Here is a 22,831-nt window from a genome sequence, read left to right on the forward strand (position 1 = left end):
TATGCAAAGAATAAAGGGAAAGAAAGCCAATATGTCACTAAAGAAAACCAGCAAACCATAAAAGAGAGAACGACAAGAAAAGATCTGAGAAAATATTCAGAAACAACCACAAAACAGGTAATAAAGTGGCAATAAATACGTATCTACCAATAATTCCTTTGAGTGGAAATGGACTAAACACTCCAATCAAAAGACATAAGTTGACAAAATGGGTAAAACAAACCCATCTATATGCTTCCTACAAAACTCATTTTGGAACAAAAATCACCTGCAGATGGAAAGTGAGGAGACGGAGAACATTTATCATGCAAATGGGTGTCAAAAGAAAGCTGGGGTAGCAATGCTTATATTGGACAAAATAGACATTAAAACAAAGACTGTAACAGAAGACAAAGAAGGACAACATGTAATAATAAAGAGGATAATCCAAGAAGAAGATATAACAATGGTAAATATGTAGGCAACCAACATGGAAGCTCCCAAATACATAAAACTGTTAATAACAAACATAAAGGAACTAATCAATAATAATACAATAATAGGGGATTTTAAAACCCCATTTACATCAATGGATGGATTATCTAAACAGAAAATCAACAAGGATACAATGGCTTTGAATGACACACTGAACCAGATGGATTTAGCAGATACATTCAGAACATTCTATCATAAAACAGCAGAATATACACTCTTTTCAAGGGCACATAGAATAGAACACATATTAAGCCACAAAATGAGCCTCAACAGACTCAAAAAGATCAAAGTCATACTATGCATCTTTTCTGACCACAACGCTATAAAACTAGAAGTCAACCACAAGAAAAAAGTCTGAAAGATCACAAATACATGGAGGTTAAGTAACATGTTACTAAACAATGAATGGGTCAAGAGGAAAAAAAGAAGAGATTAAAAAGTACATGGAAACAAATGAAAATGAAAACACAGTTCAAAACCTTTGGGATGCAGCAAAAATGGTTCCAAGAGGAAAGTTTATACTATACAGGCCTAGCTCAAGAAGCAAGAAAAATGTCAAATAAACAACCTAACCTTACACGGAAAGGAGCTAGAAAAACAACAAGAAAAAAAACCTAAAACCAGCAGAAGGAAGGAAATAATAAAGATTAGAGCAGAAGTAAATGATCAACTAGAAAAACAATAGAACAGATAAATGAAACCAGGAGCTGGTTCTTGGAAAAAAATGATAAATTTGATAAACCCCTAGTCAGATTTATCAAAAAGAAAAGGGAACCAAATAAATTAAATCACAAATAAGAGAGGAGAAGTAACAACCAACGCCACAAAAATACAAACAATTATAAGAGAATATTCTGAAAAACTGCATGCCCACAAATTGGACAACCAGAAGAAAGGTTAAATTCCTAGAAACATAAACCTACCAAAACCGAAACAGGAAAAAAACAGAAAATTTGAACAGACCAATTAGAAGCAAAAAAAAAAAGAATCAGTAATCAAAAAAACCAAATAAACAAAGTCCAAGATCAGATGGCTTCATAGATGAACTCTACCAAACATTTTTTTAAGATTTATTTATTTATTTTGAGAGAGGGTGGGGATGGAAGGGCAGAGGGAGGGACAGAGGGAGAATCCAAGCAGACTCACTGCTGAGCGCAGAGCCTGACATAGGGCTGGATCTCATGACCCTGAGATCACAACCTGAGCTGAAATCAAGAGTAGGATTCTTAACTGACCTAGCCACCCAGGCACCCCTCTACCAAACACTTAAGGAAGATTTAATACCTATTCTCAAACTATTCCAAAAAATAGAAAAGGAAGGAAAGCTTCCAAATCCATTTTATGAGGCCCAGCACTACCCTGATACCAAAACCAAATAAAGACACCACAAAAAAGAGAACTACAGGTCAATATTTCTGATGACACAAAAATCCATAATAAAATACTAACAAACTGAATTCAACAATACGTTTTAAAAAAATATTCACCACAATCAAGTGGAATTTATTCCTGGGTTTCAAGAGTGGTTCAATATTCACAGATCAATCAACATGATACATCACATCAGTAAAAGAAAGGATAAGAACTATATGATCATTTCAACAGATGCCAAAAAAGCATTTGACAAAGTACAACAACCATTCATGATAAAAGCCCTCAACAAAGTAGATTTAGAGGGAACATACCTCAACATAATAAAGGCCACATATGAAAAAGCCACAACTGACATCATCCATTATGGGGAAAAACAGTGCTTTTCCCCTAAGGTCAGGAACAAGACAAGGATGTCTCACCACTTTCATTCAACATAGTACTGGAAGTCCTAGCCACAGCATATAGACAACAAAAAGGAATAAAATGCATTCAAATCAGTAAGGAAGAAGTAAAATTGTCACTATTTGAGATGACATTATATTCTATATAGAAAATCCAAAAGACTCCATCAAAACCTGCTAGAACTGATCAACGAATTCAGTAAAGTTGTAGGTTACAAAATCACAGTACAGAAATCTATTGCCCTTCTATACAGCAATAATGAAGCAGCAGAAAGAAAAATTAAGAAAACTGTCCCATTTACAATTGCACAAAAAATAATAAAATACCTAAGAATAAACCTAACCAAAGAAGTAAAGGATCTGTACTCTGAAAACTATAAAATACTGATGAAAGAAATTAAAGATGACACAAAGAAATGGAAGACATTCCATGCTCATGGATTGGAAGAGCAAATATTGTTAAAATGTCTACACCACTCAAAGCAATCTACACATTCAATGAAATCCCTATCAAAGTACCAAGAGCATTTTTCACAGAACTAGAATAAACAATCCTAAAATTTATATGGATCCACAAAAAGACCCTGAATAGCCAAAGCAAGCTTGAAAAAGAAAAACAAAGCTGGAGGCATCACAATTCCAGACTTCACCTTATATTACAAAGCTATAGTGATCAAGGCAATATGATACCGGCACAAAAATAGACACATAGATTGATAGAACAGAAAAGAAAACCCAGAAATAAACCCACAATTATATGGTCAAATAATCTTTGACAAAGCAGGAAAGAAAATCCATTAGGAAAAAGACAGTCTCTTCAACAAATGGTGTTGGGGAAACTGGACAGCAACATGCAAAAGAATGAAACTGGACCACGTTCTTATACCATATACAAAAAAAATTCAAAATGGATGAAAGACCTAAATGTGAGACCTGAAACCATAAAAATCCTAGAAGAGAGCACAAGCAATAACTTCTCTGACATCAGCCACAGCAACTTTCTAGATAGATCCCTGAGACAAAGGAAACAAAAGCAAAAACAAAACAAAACAAAAACTATTGGGACTACATCAAAATAAAAAGCTTCTGGAGAGCAAAGGAAACAATCAACAAAACTAAAAGGCAACTTTTGGAATGGGAGAAGACATTTGCAAATGACATGCCTGGTAAGGAGTTAGTATCCAAAATATATAAAGAACTTATAAAACTCAACACTCAAAAACCAAAGTATCCAGTTTAAAAATGGGCAGAAGACATGAACAGACATTTCTCCAAAGAAGACAGATGGCACAGACATAAGAAAAGATACTCATTATCACTTATCATCAGGGAAATGCAAATCAAAACTACAGTGCGATATCACCTCACACCTGTCAGAATGGCTAAAATCAACAACACAGGAAACAACAGGCGTTGACAAGGATATGGAGAAAGGAGAACCCTCTTGCACTATTGGTGGGAATGCAAACTGGTGCAACCACTCTGGAGAATAGTATGGAGGTTCCTCAAAAAGTTAAAAATAGAATTTCTGTATGACCCATCAATCACACTACTGGGTATTTACTCAAAGAGCAAAAACACTAATTCAAAGGGATCCATGCACCCCTATGTTTATAGAAGCATTATATAGAATAGCCAAGATACGGAAGCAGTCTGTCTATCGATTGACAAATGGATAAAGAAGAGGTGGTATATGTATAAAATGGAATATTACTCAGCCATAAAAAAGAATGAAATTTTACCATTTGTAACAACATGGATGAAGCTAGAGAGTATAATGTTAAGTGAAATAAGTCAGAGAAAGACAAATACCATATGATCTCACTCATATGTGGAATTTAAGAAACAAAACAAATGAGTAAAGGGGGGAAAGTGAGAGAGAGAGATACAAACCAAAAACAAAAAACAAGAAGCAAAAAATGACTCTAACTATAAAGAACAATGTGATAGTTATCAGAGGGGAGAAAGGTGGCAGGGGGCAAAAGAATTGGGTGAAATAGGTGATGGGGATTAAGGATTGCACTTGTCATGATGAGTATGTTAATCAACTGGTATTAAAATAAAAACTTAAATGCACACATACATACATACATTTAATCTAAGAAAAAAATAGTGACACCAGCAAGATGGCAGAATACAAGTTTCTATTCTTCCTGTCAAAGAACACCAATTTTGACAATCACCCACAGACAAGAGCATCTTTCTGGGAGTCTGGGAATCTAGCAGGAGTTTCAGCACACCATTAGAGCAAAAAGATCCAACAGTGGGTGCATTGAAGTGGGTGAGAGGAACAGTTTCAATTATCTGTGTCACTCCTCCCTCAAAGTGGCACCGTTCAGTGCCAAGAGAGACCCACTCAGCCTGCAACTTCTCCACTGGGGGAAAGAGTGTGTGAGTTAGTATCTGGCTTCCTCAGCTGTGTGGGTCTCTGACCAAAAGGCCCATTTCTTTTTCACCACATCCAGAATTCTGAGGTGATCTTCATGACTGAAGGGATTGAGGAAAGCGGAGCACAGCAATCAGGGCTCAATTCATCAAGGGACAAAGATCCTATTAACCACTTTGCAGACTACATCAGGGAGTCCCCTGATGTACCCACTAACCACTGGGGATGACTTGCCTGCAGATCCTCCTCACCTTATGGCACCCCCAACATTCCGCACACCTGCTATCCATTGGTCAGCTCCTTGTGTATGCCCCAAAGGTAGTGAATGCAGCAATTTTTAGATGGCTAATGAGCATACCTAAAAAGCCAAACTGACTCCATAGGAATGGTAGAAAGCACATACCTGAGCATTCAGCATTGTGTCCAGCAAACAGGAAGCTGTCAGAACCCTGACTATCTTTGCAGGATTGAAAGAATGCACACAATGTAAGAATTCCATCCCAAGTGGTAGCAAAACATAGGGAGCAGATATATCCATTAAAAAGTTCTTTTAAAAAGCCTCAAAATCCCTAACAGGTGTGACAGAAAGTATTTCTCTCCCAAAGTCAGTCAGAAAAGACTAGAGGAAGTGAGAGCTTCTTCAAAGGTGAAGGCAGCAATGCAAGACTTTAAGGGACATGAGAAATCAAGGAAACATGACACCACCGAAAGAACACAATATTATTCCAGTAACTTACCCCCAAATAATGAAGAGCTATGATTTTCCTGATAAAGAATTCAAACAGTAGTTTTAAGGAAGCTCCGTGAGCTATAAGAAAACACAGAAAGAGAATTCAAAGAAATCAGGAAAACAATGAGATAGAAATCATAAAAGGAACCAAACAGAAATTCTGGAACTGAAGAATACAATGGATGAAATGAAAAATACAACAAAGAGCATCAACAGCAGATTTATGAAACAGAAGAAAGAATCTGTGAAGTAGAGAGGTCATTTGAAATTTTCTAGTCAGAGGAGAACAAAGGATAAGACTTAAGGAATAGAGAGAGCCCATATGAATTATATACTATCAGAGGAAACATTTTAGGCATTGTGTAAGTCCCAAAAGGAGAAGAGATGGAGAAAGGGGCAGAAAGTTACTTAAAGAAATAATGGCTGAGAATTTATCAAACTAGGAAGAAATATGGACTATCAAAATCAAGAAGCTCATAAGTCCCCAAACAGATTCAACCCAAAGAAATCTTCTCTAAGACACCTTACAATAAAACTAGCTAAAAACCAAAGACAAAGAGAGAATTTTGAAAACAGCAAGAGAGAAAAAAAATGCCTCACATACAAAAGCAGTTCTATGAGATGTTTATAGTGAAAAATGCCTACACTAAGAAAAAGAAATGATTTCAAATATACAACCAACTTTATACATCAAAAAAACTAGAAAAAGAAGAATAAACTAAGCCTAAAATTAGCAGAAGCAAGGAAATAACAGAGATCAGAGAAGAAATATGTGAAATAAAGACCCAAAAAAATCAACAAAATTAATACCTACCTTTTTGGAAAGATAAACAAAATTGACAAACCTAATGCTTACAAACTAAGAAAAAAGAGAAGATAAAATAAAATGAGAAATGAAAGTAGAGACTTTCGACTGATGCCACAGAAATACAAATGTTCATAAGAGACAAGCATAAACAATTACACACCAACAAGTTGGATAACCTAGAAGAAATGGATAAATTCCTAGAAATACAAAACTTGCCAAAACAAAATCATTAAGAAATAGAAAATCTGAACAAATCAATAACAAGCAACAAGACTGAATCATTAATTTAAAAAATCTCTACATAGAAAAGCCTGGGACCAGAAGTTTTCACTGTAATTTAAAGAAGAATTAATACCAATTCTCAAACCATTCCAAAAATTTGAGGGCAGGGGACACTTCCAATACCACTTTACAAGATCAGCATGATTAGATCAAAGCTAGACAAGGACACTACAAGAAAAAAAAATTTATAGGCCAGTATCACTGATAAATGATAGATCAGAAATGCTTAACAAAATATTAGCAAACTGAATTCAACAGCATATTAAAAGATTCATACACCATAATGAAGTTGGGTTTATCCATGGGCCTCAAGGATGGTTCAACAGATGCAAATCAGTAATGTGATAAACCCCATTAGCAATACAAAGGTTAAAAATCATATAATCATCCCAATAGATAGAGAAAAAGCATTTGACACAATTCACAATCCATTTATGATAAAAACTCTCAACAATTAGGTGTTGAAGAAATATACCTCAACATAATAAAGGCCATAAATAAGAAGCCTATAACTAACATCATACATAATGGTGAAAAGCTGAAAGCTTTTCCTCAAGGTCAGGAAAAAGACAAGGATACACATTTTCACCACTGTTGAACAAAAGGAAATAAAAGGTACCCAAATAAAAAATAAAGAAGTAAAATTATCTCTGTTTGTAGATGACATATATAGAGAAAACCCTAAGACTACACACACACACACACACAAAAAAAAAAAAAAAAAACCTGTTAGAATTAATAAATGAAGTCAGTAAAGTTGCAGGATACAATATCAATACACAAAAATCTGTTGTGTAATGAATAATGAACTATCAGAAAGAGAAATTTAAAAAACAATACCATTTACAATAGCATCAAAAATAATAAGATACCTAGGAATAAATCTACTCAAGGAGATGAAAGGCTTGTATCCTAAAAACAGTAAGACAATGATAAAATAAATTGAAGAAGATATAAATAAATGGAAAGATAGTCTATGTTCATGGATTGGAAGAATTAATATTGTTAAAATGTGCATACTACCCAAAGCAATCAATAGATACAATTCCTGTCAAGACGCACTGGCATTTTTCCCAGAAGTAGAATAAACCATCCTAAAATTTACATGGAACCACAAAGACTCCCAAAGAGCCAAAGCAATCTTGAGAAAGAAGAGCAAAGCTGAAGGCATCATGCTTTCTGATTTCAAACTATATTATAAAGTGATTAAAATGAAAATAATATCATACTGGCAGATCAATGGAATAAAATTAGGAGCCAGAAATAAAGTCACACATATATCCTTAATTAAAATTAGATAATGGTGCCAAGTATACACATGAGGAAAGTAGCGTCTTCAGCACAAGTAAAAAAAATGAAACCACAATATTAAACCACTGATGAAAATTAACTCTAGATGACTTAAATATGACTCTAAACTCTAGAAGTCTTAGAAGATACATAGGAAAATATCTTCTTGACATTGGTCTTGGCGATGATATTTTTTGGATATGACATCAAAACACAGACAGCAAAAGCTGAAGTAAACAAAACTATATCAAATGAAAAAGCTTCTACTCAACAAATCAACAAAATGAAAAGGCAACCTATGGAATGGGAGAAAATATTTGCAAACCATAGATCTGATGCACTATAAGTTGTGATATATATCACAACTTATACAACTCAATAGCAAAAAAAATCCAATCCAATTAAAAATGGGCAAAGATCTGAACAGACATTTTTCTGAAGAATACATGTAAATGGCCAATTGGTACTCAAAATCACTAATCATCAGGCATATGCAAATCAAAACCACAATGAACTATCACCTCATACCTGTTAAAATGGCTTTTATCAAAAAGACAAGAGATAACAAGTGTTGGTGAGAATGTGGAAAAAGGAAACTCTTGTATGCTTAGGGTGGGAATGTAATTTGTTATAGGCATATGGAAAATAATATGCAAGTTCCTCAAAAATTTAATAAAACTACCATATTATACAGCAATCCCATTTCTGGGTATATATCTGAAGGAAATGAAATCAGTATCTTGAAGAAATATCTGCACCCTCCTGTTCATTGTAGCTTTATTCACAATAACCAACATATAGAAACAACCTAAGTGTCCATTAATGGTTAAGGAAGATGTGAGATTATATATATATATATAATGGAATATTATCCAACCATGAGAAAAAAGAAAATCTTGCTATTTACAACATTGTTGAACCTAGAGGACATTATGTTAAACATAATAAGCCAGAGTTAGACAAACACTTCATGATTAAACTTGTATATAAAGTCAAAAAAGAAAAAAAGAAAAGGTCAAATTCATAGAAGCAGAGAGTAGAATGGTAATTATCAGGGGCTTGCAGATGTGGGGAATGAGGAGATGCTGGTCCAAGGCTATAAGATGAATAATTCTGAAGATCTAATGTACAGCATGATGACTGTAGTTAGTAATAATGTATTGTATAGCTCAAGTTTGTGGGGAGAGTAGATCGTAAGCATTCCAGCTACAAAAAAAAAAGTATGTGAGGTGATTAATGCGATTTTGAAAATCATTTCCAAATGTATATGTGTACCAAGTCATTCCATTGTACACTTTATAGATACAATTTTATCAATTATACTTCAATAAAGTAGGAAGGAAAACCTATAATAGACATACAAAAGATAAGGAGATAAAAATCAAAGTAAGTAACTGTAAAACATAATCAAATAGCAAAGGAAGTCATCAAAAGTGGAAGAGATTGAAAAACAATTGCAAAACAGAAGACAATTAGCCAAATGTGAATAGTGAGTGTTCACCTATCAATAATCCCTTTAAATATAGATGGATTAAACTTGCCTATTAAAAGGAATACAGTACCTGAATAGGTAAAAAACAACTCACTTTAGGTTTAAAGACACAATAGGCTAAAAGTGAAGGAATGGAAAAAGATATTCCATGTGAATGGCAACCAGGGAATGTTGGAATGGCTATACTTCTATCAGAAAAAGAAATGGACTTTATGTCTAAAACTGTCTCTGGAGACAAAGAAGGTCATTATATAATAATAAAAGAGTCAATTCAACAGGAAGATGTAGCAATTTTCAACATACATGGATCCAACATTGGAACTCCTAAATATATAAAGCAAATAGTGACAGATCTAAAGAGGAGAAATTGACAGCAATACAGTAATATTAGGAGACTTCATTACCCCACTTTGAATAATGGATAGAACACCCAGACAGAAATTCAGGAAAGAAGCTCTAGATTTGAACAACAATATAAACAAAATGGACCTAATAGATATATACAGAATTTTCCACCCAACAGTGTACATTCTCCTCGACTGCACATGAAAGATTCCATACAGTATCTTTCTCAACCACAATGGAGTAAAACTAGAAATCAGTAACAGCAAAAAGAATGGGAAAATTCACAAATACATGGAAAGAAAACAGCACACTCTCAAACAATTGGGTCAAAGAAGAAAGCGCAAGAGAATTTTTAAAAATATCTTGAGACAAATGAAAACAAAAACACAATGTAACAAAATTTATAGATGCTGCAAAAGCAGTGGGAAGAGGGAAGTTTTCAGTAACAAATGCCTACATTAAAATAGAAAATCTTATATAAACAACCTAACTTTTTACCTCAAGGAACTAGAAAAAGAGACCAAGCCCGAAGTTAGAAGGGAGGAAATAATAAAGATTAGAACAGAAATAAATCAAATAGAGAATAATAAAACATCCTATTCCACCATCTCACTAACAACAGTCTATTTTTCAAGTTTATGCCCATGCTGGGTTTTCTTTTTCTAATTTCTTAAAGCAAAACAGTGAGGTGATATATAGTCTATTCTTTCTTTTTTTTTTTTAAGATTTTATTTATTTATTTATTTGACAGAGAGAGACACATCAAGAGCAGGAACACAAGCAGGGAGAGTGGGAGAGAAAGAAGCAGGCTTCCCGTGGAGCAGGGAGCCCCATGCAGGGCTCGATCCCAGGACCCCGGGATCATGACCTGAGCTAAAGGCAGACGCTTAACAACTGAGCCACCCAGGCGCCCCTATTCTTTTCTATTATATCTATATAATGGTAAAATTTCCCTCTCAGCACTACTTTAGTATCATCTTACAAAATTTTATTTAAAATGTTTTTTTATCATTTAATTCAAAAGACTTAATATCTTTTTATTTATTTATTTTTTATTTTTTAAGTAAGCTCCATACCCAGTGTGGAGCCCAACACCAGGCTTGAACTCGCAGCCCTGAGATCGAGACCTGAGCTGAGAACAAAAGTCAGATGCTCAACCGACTGAGCCACCCAGGCGCTGCTTTAATGTTTTTTTTTTTCTTTTAAAGATTATATACTTTAATTCCATATCCTGAGTGTTTAATATTCCAAGTATCCCATGTCCAGTCTACTAGGTGCCCTAAGTGAAGGAATAAAATTACCAGTTATGAAAAAATATATATTTCATGTTTTCTCCTTTGATTTCTTCTTTATCCATGGGCTAGTCAATAAAGCTGAATTTTGTGAAGAGACCTGGTAACTGACAGAGTCTTCTTTATTGTTTCAAGTTAAGTTATACATAATTTGAGGATCATCATTTTGGTCTTAGAAGATAAATGAATGTAATGTGTTGATCTGTGTCAGATCCATCGAACTCCATGTATCCATATGGTTTTAAACACCCAGTTATGATGACAGACATGTCAAATTCTCAGAGCTGTGGTAGCTATGGTAGTAAATTCTCTGAGATCATCACCTGATCTAAGATAACCCAATTAGTTAACTGAATGCTGGGGTTGCTAAAGAGATCCTGAGTACACAATATTTAAAACAAGTGCCTGGAAAGGATCCATTGCTGGTATCGTTCTGGCATGCTGTAGGATTCCAGATCCATTAGACAAATAAATTTCTAATAATTTCCTAGAAGGGATTCTGAGCATTCTAAATTTTGCTTCTTCATTCCAAAAAAAAAAAATTTTAATGAACTATCCTGACTTAATATCTTTGGAAACTCATAGCTTATTTTCTCTGTCACAAGAATTTGGGTGATTTGGATTTTCTGGGTTTTCATTTATAAATGACTCCTTATTTTTTATATTGTTATATTATTTGAGTCTTAATAAAAATGCTTATTTACACGCTTATCTTTTCCTTATACTGTCTCCCTTTCAGAAAGATGTTTAAAATCAGATATAACAATCGAAAATGGATTTTTTTCTGAATATGAATTTGCATATCCCTTGAATAAAGAAACACAGTATCAGTGTAAACCAGGATATGTAACACCAGATGGTAAAACTTCAGGATCAATTACATGTCTGCAAAGTGGATGGTCACCTCAACCCTCATGTATTAGTGAGTAATTTTATGTTCATATTCATTTTCCTCATGATCGTTGTGCAAAAGTTTATTTTAACTTAAATCTTTTCTGAAGGGGAGGGGCTGAGGTGGTTCCCATTTGAAAAGATAAATGAAAAAATATATAATTTTTTTTACTATTAAGATTAATCACTTGTAGGGTGGAATATCAGTCTATCTTTCAAGTTTTCTTCCACTTTAAAACATCCTGTGATTTAATTAATTAATTAAATTAAATTAAACGTTTTGTGATTTGGAAACTAGATAGGGAGACTTATGTGTATTCTCCTATAAACTCATTTATTTTTGGCTGACATCTTTGTGCCTATGTACCTGTTTTTAGGTGATTAAACTTTTATGTCAGTCTTTTTTCCTAGACACAAAAGTTATGTTTTTAAGTCAAGATCTGGGTCCATAGTGCATAATTTTAATTTAACCTGTAGAATTTACATGTTTGATAATCCAGGGTAGGTCCTCTTCTAAAAAATCCTCTGCCTTAGGAAATCTTCATAAACATCTAATTAGTAGAGACAGAAATGCTTCTAGGTGGTACCAAATGCAGCTGTGTTGAAAGATTTCCCTGTCCCTAGGTATTTATGAAGATTTTCTAAGAACAATTTGCTCAGTTTATCTTATACTCCAAAGCTACATAGTGATCTTTTGCACTGATATTTAGCATCATTTTAAGTAAAGTGGATATTTGAATATCCATTTCTACCATTTCCACTTCCTTATTTTTTTCATTTTCCATGCTTACTATGGGCACTAGCCTTAGGAAAAAAAATGATAAAAGTTGTTCCCATATCGAACTCATTTTATATTAAATTGTAATCAGTTATCCATTAAAACACTCTTATTATAGAAGAGAACATCTCTGTCTCTTTTTTCACTAGTTAGTTTTGCTTTCTTTTTTAAAGCTTTAAGGTAGCTGGCTACATAACACAGTATAATATTTGAGATGAATTATTTAAACCTTTAGTAACATCATTCTAGTATAGTGTTAGCAAAAATTGAGACTTTTAACACTTTACTTCCTTATAACAAATTATAAACAATAGAGTTATCTCTCTGTTCAATCTTGGTAAGTAGAAAAGAATACACAGCCATTAGGAATATATTTTGGTAAAAAAAATCAGGATATGAGCTTTAGAAATTATTATGTTGTAGATTTTTATAGAATGTTTAAAAATTTACTTGCATTGTTGAAAACTAATCTTATTCAACTAATCTGGCCCATTTGTCACACTGCTGATGAGTATGTCATCTTAATTCACAAAATGCTATTCAGCTTTGCTAGAAAAAGTATGATACATCTGTAATGGCCTATTTTATTACAAGCACGGGATAAACACATAAGTATAATTGATTGAAAAAAGTGTTCTTAGAATAAATTTTTCACAGTGTTCAAGTGATAAGAAAAACGCTGTGTAGAAACATATTTTTTTCACTTTGAGTAACTTTTTCTGGACAATGATTTATCACTGGTATTCTTAGATTCTTTTAATACGATACATAATTTATTAGTACATACTAATTGATAAATTAGTTTTTTTTTACCTCCTTTTTTTACCTCCTTGGGATGAGACTTAATTACATTGTCCATTAAATAATATTAGAAGTGAAACCTTCAATTGTATTATGCATTAGAATCTTGTGACGTGCCGATATTGGAGAATGCCAGAATCAAAATCAATGGCACATGGTTTAAACTCAATGACAAGTTGGACTATGAATGCCATGACGGATTTGAAAGCAGAGATGGGCGCACAGGTTCCATAGTGTGTGATAACGATGGTTGGTCTCCTAAACCAATATGTTATGGTAAGTGCCGTTTTATCAGGTATTCTTGTTTTCAGGATTGACAAAATTAATAAAATGTGTTTAAAATATTCCATTTTGAACAAATTTGCATTATTTAAAGTCACTTTTAAGAAATAATGACTAAAATCAGGTGTCTCTTGATTTAATGTAAACTGGGAGAACAGGGTGTTTTAAAGCCCAAAGACAATATCTATCTAATGTACACAGTACATTAATGTTTCCTATGGGTCATATACATGATAGATTTGTAAATAAAGTGTAATTGTGCTTGTTACTCTAAATGCAGGCTTTCATATTATTTAAAACGGGGTTCTTTTAGTGTATGGTGTTAAGAAAACCAAAATTAAAGTTTCTTACAATTTCCTCAGCTATTTTGCTCCTGAGTTTCTGCTTTTACACCTTCTACCTTGAGTGTTAATTTCTTCAGATCCCAAAAGCTCTTTCTTTTCTGACTTTGACAAGTTCTGTGGACTATTATTACATGAATCTCTTTCATGTTTGGGAATCCACTATTTTCCAGGAAGAGGAGTAGGACTTGAATCTGTGGGAAACTTGAGTGGATTAGTGTTCCACGCTAAGGGAACAGTATGTGCAAAATTTTGACAACAAAACAATATTTGAGAAATAACAGGGTGAGCGGATTCTACTCAAGACGTGGGAGAATTTTATGAACTGATACTGGATAAGAGACAAAGAAAGGATTATTCAGGTTATTTTCAAGGCATGTCAGCATTTAGATTAATTTTATGGTTGATAAAAAGCCATAAAGAAGTCTTAAGGAAAGAAAGAATATAACTGTATCTAGATTTTTGAAAAGTTTTTTTTCATATGTTGTACTTGTGGTGGAGAAGAGAAGATTCAGGATCTTATGCAGGGTGAGTAAGTGTGGGGATTGGGATAGGGTGATGGCTGACGAGATGCAAAGCAGAACAGATTAGAGATCTAGTTTGTTGGTAGAAAGCATAGCTGATGTTTACTAAATATTGGATGCAAGAGAGAGTAATAATCAAGGGATTCACATGCTTGTTTTAAATTTTTTTCATAAGCAAGCAGGTAAATGGCAATGCCTTTTTGTAAGGTGGTGCTGACAGGAGAAAGAGCACTTTGGGAGGAACATCACGACTTTTGACTTGAGCATATTATGGTTGAGCTGCCCATGGACAATCAAAATTGGATATGTAAACTACAGAGTTAAATATATATGTCAGAGATATATATTTGGAAATATCATCCAATAAATGATGATATCAAATTGGTTAAGAATACAGAATAGAAAGAGAAGGGAGCTCAAGACTGGGCCCTGAAACATTCCAATGTTTAGGTGTCAGGCAGAAGAGAAATAGGTGGCAAAGTAGATAGAAAAAAGGAGGACCCAGACAACAGGGAGAAGAAAACATTTTGTAATGACTTCTCATAGTGTGGAGAGAAGAAAATGATTAAAGGATAAGGAAGTATAAGTGAATCCTGTGGAGTCAGCCTGGTCAATTCTATCATTTATAAAATTCCAATTCCATCATTTACTAAATTCCAATTCCATCATTGATTAAACATGTATCTTAGGGCAACAACCAAGCTTATTTGAAGCTTTGTTCACTCTTCCTCATCTGCAAAATGTTTTAATAATTACAAATGCTCTAATATGTCAAAGGATTTGTTTTTTGTTTTAGTATGATTCTAATATTTAAATTCCAGTTTTTAATTTTATAAATTTATTAGCAAGATAGGAGGGTTACAAATAAGAAAAATGCATTTTTTATAATATTTAGGAATGTCACAAATATCACAAACTTGGCAAATTTGAAGGGATAATTTTACATATTCCTAATTTGAATCAGAATAATCAATAATTTATTCATAGAAGGTGTAAATTATAGATTCAATAAGAATAGATAGTTGTATATTATATAAATATTCAGGACACCTAGAATAAGCCTAGTTATGTGGCCTTGAACATATTTCTTTATTTTGTTTCATGTTTCAGTTTATGATTCAGTTTGATTTCTTTACTAATATAATTAATATGATATACTATGAATTAAGCAATTTTAATAGTTACTTTAAACAACATTAGAAATGCCTTGTGTGTGTTCTGGTTCTCCAGTTATATTTACATTAAACAAAAATACCAATTCTTATTTGAGTGCAATTTTAAAATTGTAGCATCACTTTTTTATTCTTATGTTAATCACCATACATTACATCATTAGTTTTTGATGTAGTGTTCCATGATTCATTGTTTGTGCATAACACCCAGTGCTCCATGCAGAACGTGTCCTCTTTAATACCATCACCAGGCTAACCCATCCTCCCACCCCCCTCCCCTCTAGAACCCTCAGTTTGTTTTTCAGAGTCCATCGTCTCTCATGGCTCTTCTCGCCCTCCCATTCCCCCCCTTCATTCTTGCCCTCCTGCTATCTTCTTTTTTGTTTTTTTCTTAATATATATTGCATTATTAGTTTCAGAGGTACAGATCTGTGATGCAACAGTCTTGCACAATTCACAGCACTCACCATAGCACATACCCTCCCCAGTGTCTATCACCCAGCCACCCCATCCCTCCCACCCCCCCACCACTCCAGCAACCCTCAGTTTTTTTCCTGAGATTAAGAATTCCTCATATCAGTGAGGTCATATGATACATGTCTTTCCCTGATTGACTTATTTCACTCAGCATAACACTCTCCAGTTCCATCCACGTCGTTGCAAATGGCAAGATCTCATTTCTTTTGATGGCTGCATAATATTCCATTGTATATATATACCACATCTTCTTTATCCATTCATCTGTCAATGGACATCTTGACTCTCTCCATAGTTTGGCTATTGTGGACATTGCTGCTATAAACATGGGGGTGCATGTACCCCTTCGGATCCCTACATTTGTATCTTTGGGGTAAATACCCAGTAGTACAATTGCTGGATCGTATGGTAGCTCTATTTTCAACTTTTTGAGGAACCCACATACTGTTTTCCAGAGTGGCTGTACCAGCTTGCATTCCCACCAAAAGTGTAGGACGGTTCCCCTTTCTCCACAACCCGTCAACATCTGTCGTTTCCTGACTTGTTAATTTTAGCCATTCTGACTGGTGTGAGGTGGTATCCCATTGAGGTTTTGATTTGGATTTCCCTGATGCCAAGCAATCTTTCTTTGGAAAAATGTCTGCTCATGTATTCTGCCCATTTCTTGAATGGATTCTTTGTTCTGTGGGTGTTGAGTTTGATAAGTTCTTTATAGATTTTTGATTACTCGCCCTTTATCTGATATATCATTTGCAAATATCTTCTCCCATTCTGTCGGTTGTCTTTTGGTTTTGTTGACTGTTTCTTTTGCTGTGCAAAAGCTTTTTATCTTGATGAAGTCCCAATAGTTCATTTTTGCCCTTGCTTCCCTTGCCCTTGGCCATGTTTCTAGGAAGAAGTTGCTGTGTCTGAGGTCAAAGAGGTTGCTGCCTGTGTTCTCCTTTAGGATTTTGATGGACTCCTGTCTCACATTGAGGTCTTGCAACCATTTTGAGTCTATTTTTGTGTGTGGTGTAAGGAAATGGTCCAGTTTCATTCTTCTGCATGTGGCTGTCAATTTTCCCAACACCATTTGTTGAAGAGACTGTCTTTTTTCCATTGGACATTCTTTCCTGCTTTGTCAAAGATTAGTTGACCATAGAGTTGAGGGTCCATTTCTGGGCTCTCTATTCTGTTCCACTGATCTATGTGTCTGTTTTTGTGCCACTACCATACAGTCTTGATGATGACAGCTTTGTAATAGACCTTGAAGTCCGGAATTGTGATGCCGCCAGCTTTGCTTTTCTTTTTCAACATTCCTCTGGCTATGCGGGGCCTTTTCTGGTTCCATACAAATTTTAGGATTATTTGTTCCATTTCTTTGAAAAAAGTGCATGGTATTTTGATGGGGATTTCATTGAATGTGTAGATTGCTCTAGGTAGCATTGACATCTTCACAATATTTGTTCTTCCAATCCATGAGCATGGAACGTTTTTCCATTTCTTTGTGTCTTCCTCAATTTCTTTCATAAGTATTTTATAGTTTTATGAGTATAGATCCTTTGCCTCTTTGATTAGATTTATTCCTAGGTATCTTATGGTTTTGGGTGCAATTGTAAATGGGATCGAATCCTTAATTTCTCTTTCTTCTGTCTTGCTGTTGGTGTATAGGAATGCCACTGATTTCTGTGCATTGATTTTATATCCTGCCACTTGACTGAATTCCTTTATGAGTTCTAGCAGTTTTGGGGTGGAGTCTTTTGGGTTTTCCACATGAAGTATCATATCATCTGCAAAGAGTGAGAGTTTGACTTCTTCTTTGCCGATTTGGATGCCTTTGATTTCTTTTTCTTGTCTGATTGCTGTGGTTAGGACTTCAAGTACTATGTTGAATAGCAGTGGTGATAGTGGACATCTCTGCCATGTTCCTGACCTTAGGGGGAAAGCTCTCAGTTTTCCCCCGTTGAGAATGATATTCGCTGTAGGTTTTTCATAGATGGCTTTTATGATATTGAGGTATATACCCTCTATGCCTATACTCTGAAGAGTTTTGATCAAGAAGGGATGTTGTACTTTGTCAAATGCTTTTTCGGCATCTATGGAGAGAATCATATGATTCTTGTTCTTTCTTTTGTTAATGTATTGTATCACGTGATTGATTTGCAGATGTTGAACCAACCTTGCAGCCCAGGGATCAATCCCACTTGGTCGTGGTGAATAATCCTTTTAATGTACTGTTGGATCCCATTGGCTAGTATTTTGGTGAGAATTTTTGCATCCATGTTCATCAAGGATATTGGTCTGTAATTCTCCCTTTTGATGGGGTCTTTGTCTGGTTTGGGGATTAAGGTAATGGTGGCCTCATAAAATGAGTTTGGAAGTTTTCCTTCCATTTCTATTTTTTGGAACACTTTCAGAAAAATAGGTATTAATTCTTCTTTAAATGTTTGGTAGAATTCCCATGGGAAGCCATCTGGCCCTGGGCTTTTGTTTGTTGGGAGATTTTTGATGACTGCTTCAATTTCCTTAGTGGTTATAGGTCTGTTCAGGTTTTCTATTTCTTCCTGGTTCAGTTTTGGTAGTTTATACATCTCTAGGAATGCATCCATTTCTTCCAGATTATCTAATTTGCTGGCATAGAGTTGCTCATAATATGTTCTTATAATTGTTTGTATTTCTTTGATGTTGGTTGTGATGTCTCCTCTTTCATTCATGATTTTGTTGATTTGGGTCATTTCTCTTTTCTTTTTGATAAGTTTGGCCAGGGGTTTATCAATCTTGTTAATTCTTTCCAAGAACCAGTTCCTGGTTTCGTTGATCTGTTCTACTGTGCTTTTGGTTTCTATTTCATTGATTTCTGCTCTGATCTTAATTATTTCTCTTCTCCTGCTGGGTTTAGGCTTTATTTGCTGTTCTTTCTCTAGCTCCTATAGGTGTAGGGTTAGGTTGTGTAGTTGAGACCTTTCTTGTTTCTTGAGAGAGGCTTGTAGTGCTATATACCTTCCTGTTAGGACTGCCTTTGCTGCATCCCAAAGATTTTGAACAGTTGTGTTTTCATTTTCATTGGTTTCCATGAATTTTTTTAATTCTTCTTTAATTTCCTGGTGGACCCATTCATTCTTTAGTAGGATGCTTTTTAGCCTCCATGTATTTGAGTTCTTTTTGACTTTCCTCTTGTGATTGAGTTCCAGTTTCAAAGCACTGTGGTCTGAAAATAGGCAGGGAATGATCTCAATATTTTGGTACCAGCTGAGACCTGATTTGTGACCTAGGATGTGATCTATTCTGGAGAATGTTCCATGGGCACTAGAGAAGAATGTGTATTCTGTTGCTTTGGGATGGAATGTTCTGACTATATCTGTGAAATCCATTTGGTCCAGTGTGTCATATAAAGTCTTCATTTCCTTGTTGATCTTTTGCTTAGATGATCTGTCCATTTCAGTGAGAAGGGTGTTAAAGTCTCCCACTCTTATTGTATGGTTGTCAATGTGTTTCTTTCCTTTTGTTATTAATTGCCTTATATAATTGGCTGCTCCCATGTTAGGGGCATAGATACTTACAATTGTTAGATCTTCTTGTTGGATAGACCCTTTAAGTAGGATATAGTGTCCTTCTTCATCTCTTATTACAGTCTTTGGTTTAAAATCTAATTTGTCTGATCTAAGGATTGCCACCCCAGCTTTCTTTGGGTGTCCATTAGCATCATAAATGGTTTTCTACCCCCTCACTTTCAACCTGGGGGTGCCTTTGGGTCTAAAATGAGTCTCTGGCAGACTGCATATTGATGGGTCTTGTTTTTTAATCCAATCTGATAGCCTGTGTCTTTTGATTGGGGCATTTAGCCCGTTTACATTCAGGGTAACTATTGAAAGATAGGAATTTAGTGCCATTGTATTGCCTGTAAGATGACTGTTACTGTATATTGTCTGTGTTCCTTTCTGGTCTATGTGGCTTTTAGGCTCTCTCTTTGCTTTGAGGACCCCTTTCAATATTTCTTGTAGGGCTGGTTTCGTGTTTGCAAATTCCTTTAGTTTCTGTTTGTCCTGGAAGATTTTTATCTCTCCTTCTATTTTCAATGACAGCCTAGCTGGATAGAGTATTCTTGGCTGCATATTTTTCTCATTTAGTGCTCTGAATATATCATGCCAGTCCTTTCTGGCCTGCCAGGTCTCTGTGGATAGGTCTGTTGCCAATCTAATATTTCTACCATTGTAGGTTACAGATCTCTTCTCCCAAGCTGCTTTCAGGATTTTCTCTTTGTCTCTGAGACTCGTAAGTTTTACTATTAGATGTCCGGGTGTTGACCTATTTTTATTGATTTTGAGAGGGGTTCTCTGTGCCTCCTGGATTTTGATGCCTGTTTCCTTCCCCAAATTAGGGAAGTTCTCTGCTATAATTTGCTCCAATATACCTTCTGCTCCTCTCTCTCTTTCTTCTTCTTCTGAGATCCCAATTATTCTAATGCTGTTTCCTCTTATGGTATCGCTTATCTCTCGAATTCTGCCCTCGTGATCCAGTAGTTGTTTATCTCTCTTTTTCTCAGCTTCTTGATTTTCCATCATTTGGTCTTCTATATCACTGATTCTCTCTTCTGCCTCATTTATCCTAGTAGTTAGTGCCCCCATTTTTGTTGCACCTCATTAATAGCCTTTTTGATTTTGACTTGGTTAGATTTTAGTTCTTTTCTTTCTCCAGGAAGGGTTTCTCTAATAACCTCCGTGTTTTTTTCAAACCCAGCTAGAATCTTTAAAATGATGATTCTGAACTCTAGAGCCGACATCGTACTAATGTCCATATTGGGTATGTCCCTGGCAGTCGGTACTACCTCGTGTTCTTTTTTTGAGGTGATTTTTTCTGTCTTGTCATTTTGTCCAGAGGAGAATAGATTAATGAGAGAACAAAATGCTAACAGGGTAACAACATCCCCAGAAAATACACTCTAAACAGATCAGAAAAGACCTGAAGCTGGGGGAAAAGAAAGAGAAAAGAAAAAGAAAAAAAAAGAAAAAGAAAAAGATAAAAACAAACAAAAATAAAACCAAAAAAACCCAGAATATGATAAAATATGATCAGGCTGGTGCATAGATCAGTGCCACACACTAGATTTTGGGTGTATTTGGGTCAGTTAGAAGAAAGTGCCTCCCAAAATTTTAAAGAAAGAAAAACTTATATATACAAAAATAAGGGTTGATATGATGAAGGGATGGAATATGACTGTAAAGATGAAAATTATAAAAAATTTTATAAAAGGAATTGATAAGAAGTTGTTTGAAAAAAGAAAGAAGAGGATTTAAAAAAAAAAAAAAAGAAAAAGAAAGGGAGAGAATGTGATCAGGCAGGAGACTAGAACAAAACTATACACTAGAGATTTAGGGTATATTTTGGTCTGTTAGAAGAAACTATATCAAAATTTTCAAGAGAGAACAACTTATATATATATGCCAAAAATAAGGGTAACTACTATGAAGGGATAGAATATGACTCTAAAAATGAAAAATAAAAATGTTTTTTAAAAAAGGGATTGATAAGGGGCGCCTGGGTGGCTCAGTTGATTAAGCGACTGCCTTCAGCTCAGGTCATGATCCTGGAGTCCCGGAATCGAGTCCCACATCAGGCTCCCTGCTCAGTGGGGGGCCTGCTTCTCCCTCTGACCCTCTTCCCTCTTGTGCTCTCTGTCTCTCATTCTCTCTCTCTCAAATAAATAAATAAAATCTTTTAAAAAGGGGGGGGAGGATTGGTAAGATGTTGGTTGAAAAAGGGAAAAAGAAAATTTCAAAAAAAAAGTTAAAAAAAATTAACTTTGAAAGACTAAAGCATCATGGGAAAAAAGCCATGGATTCTATGTGCAGTATTCCCCTAGCTCTGGAGTTCTACTGTTCTCATTGATCGGTAAACTTGGTCTTGGCTGGCTGTTCTTGCTGATCTTCTGGGGGAGGGACCTGTTGCAGTGGTTCCCAAATGTCTTTTCTGGAGGTGGAATTGCCCCGCCCTTGCCTGGTCCGGGCTAAGTAATCTGCTTGGGTTTGCGCTCAGGAGCTTTTGTTCCCTGCAAGTTTTCTGCACAGCTTTGGAGGACAAGAGTGAAAATGGCGGCCTCCCAATCTCTGCCCCGGAGGAGCCAAGAACTCGGGGCCCCGCTCCTCAGTGAGCCCTCAGAGAAAAGCAGTCAGTCACTCCCGTCTCCCCGGTCTCTGGCCGCACTCCGTGCTCACCCGGCCTGTGACCGTGCATTTCTATCTCTGGCACCTGACCCCTTGTGGAGTCTCCAAACCCAGCAGATCCCTGTGGTGCACTCCCACACCGCTCCTCCCAGGGAAGAAGGGGAGTCTCCCCGGATCTGCCACTTGTTGGGTCCCTGCTGGAGGAGCAGGGGCCCGACTGTGCCACCGATCAGTTTATGGCAACCCCAAGCTGAGAGCCCGCGCCTCAGCTCTGTCTCTGCAGTCAGCTTCCCTGCTCCAATACCTGGGAGCTCTGCCACACTCAGGGACCCCTGGTCTTTCTGTGACCCCGAGGGTCCTGAGACCACATTGTCCCATGAGGGTTCCACCCCCTGCTTAGCCGCTGGAGCGACGTCCCTCAGCGGAGCAGACTTCTAAAAGTTCCGATTTTTGCTCCGCGGGTCTATCACTTGCCAGAAGCGGCTGACGGAGGCCCCCTCCCCCACTGCCTATCTTCCCGAATATCACCTCGGATTCACTTCTCCTCACGT

At 35.7% G+C, this 22,831-nt stretch overlaps 1 protein-coding gene across 5 annotated transcripts in view; it reads left to right on the forward strand.

Annotated features, from left to right (window-relative positions):
• CFH (complement factor H) overlaps window positions 1-22,831 on the forward strand; it is a 231,337-nt gene that overhangs the window by 172,874 nt on the left and 35,632 nt on the right. For all 5 annotated transcript variants that reach the window (XM_064593901.1, XM_064593898.1, XM_064593899.1 and 2 more), the window contains 2 exons: window positions 11,614-11,796; window positions 13,447-13,620. In XM_064593901.1, the coding sequence (XP_064449971.1) occupies window positions 11,614-11,796; window positions 13,447-13,620 (357 nt within the window). The remainder of the gene's footprint in view (window positions 1-11,613; window positions 11,797-13,446; window positions 13,621-22,831) is intronic.

This window comes from Mirounga angustirostris, unplaced genomic scaffold (assembly GCF_029215605.1).
Source record: "Mirounga angustirostris isolate CCGP_5_RB_7025 unplaced genomic scaffold, mMirAng1.0.hap1 SCAF_6, whole genome shotgun sequence".
NCBI lineage: Eukaryota > Metazoa > Chordata > Mammalia > Carnivora > Phocidae > Mirounga > Mirounga angustirostris.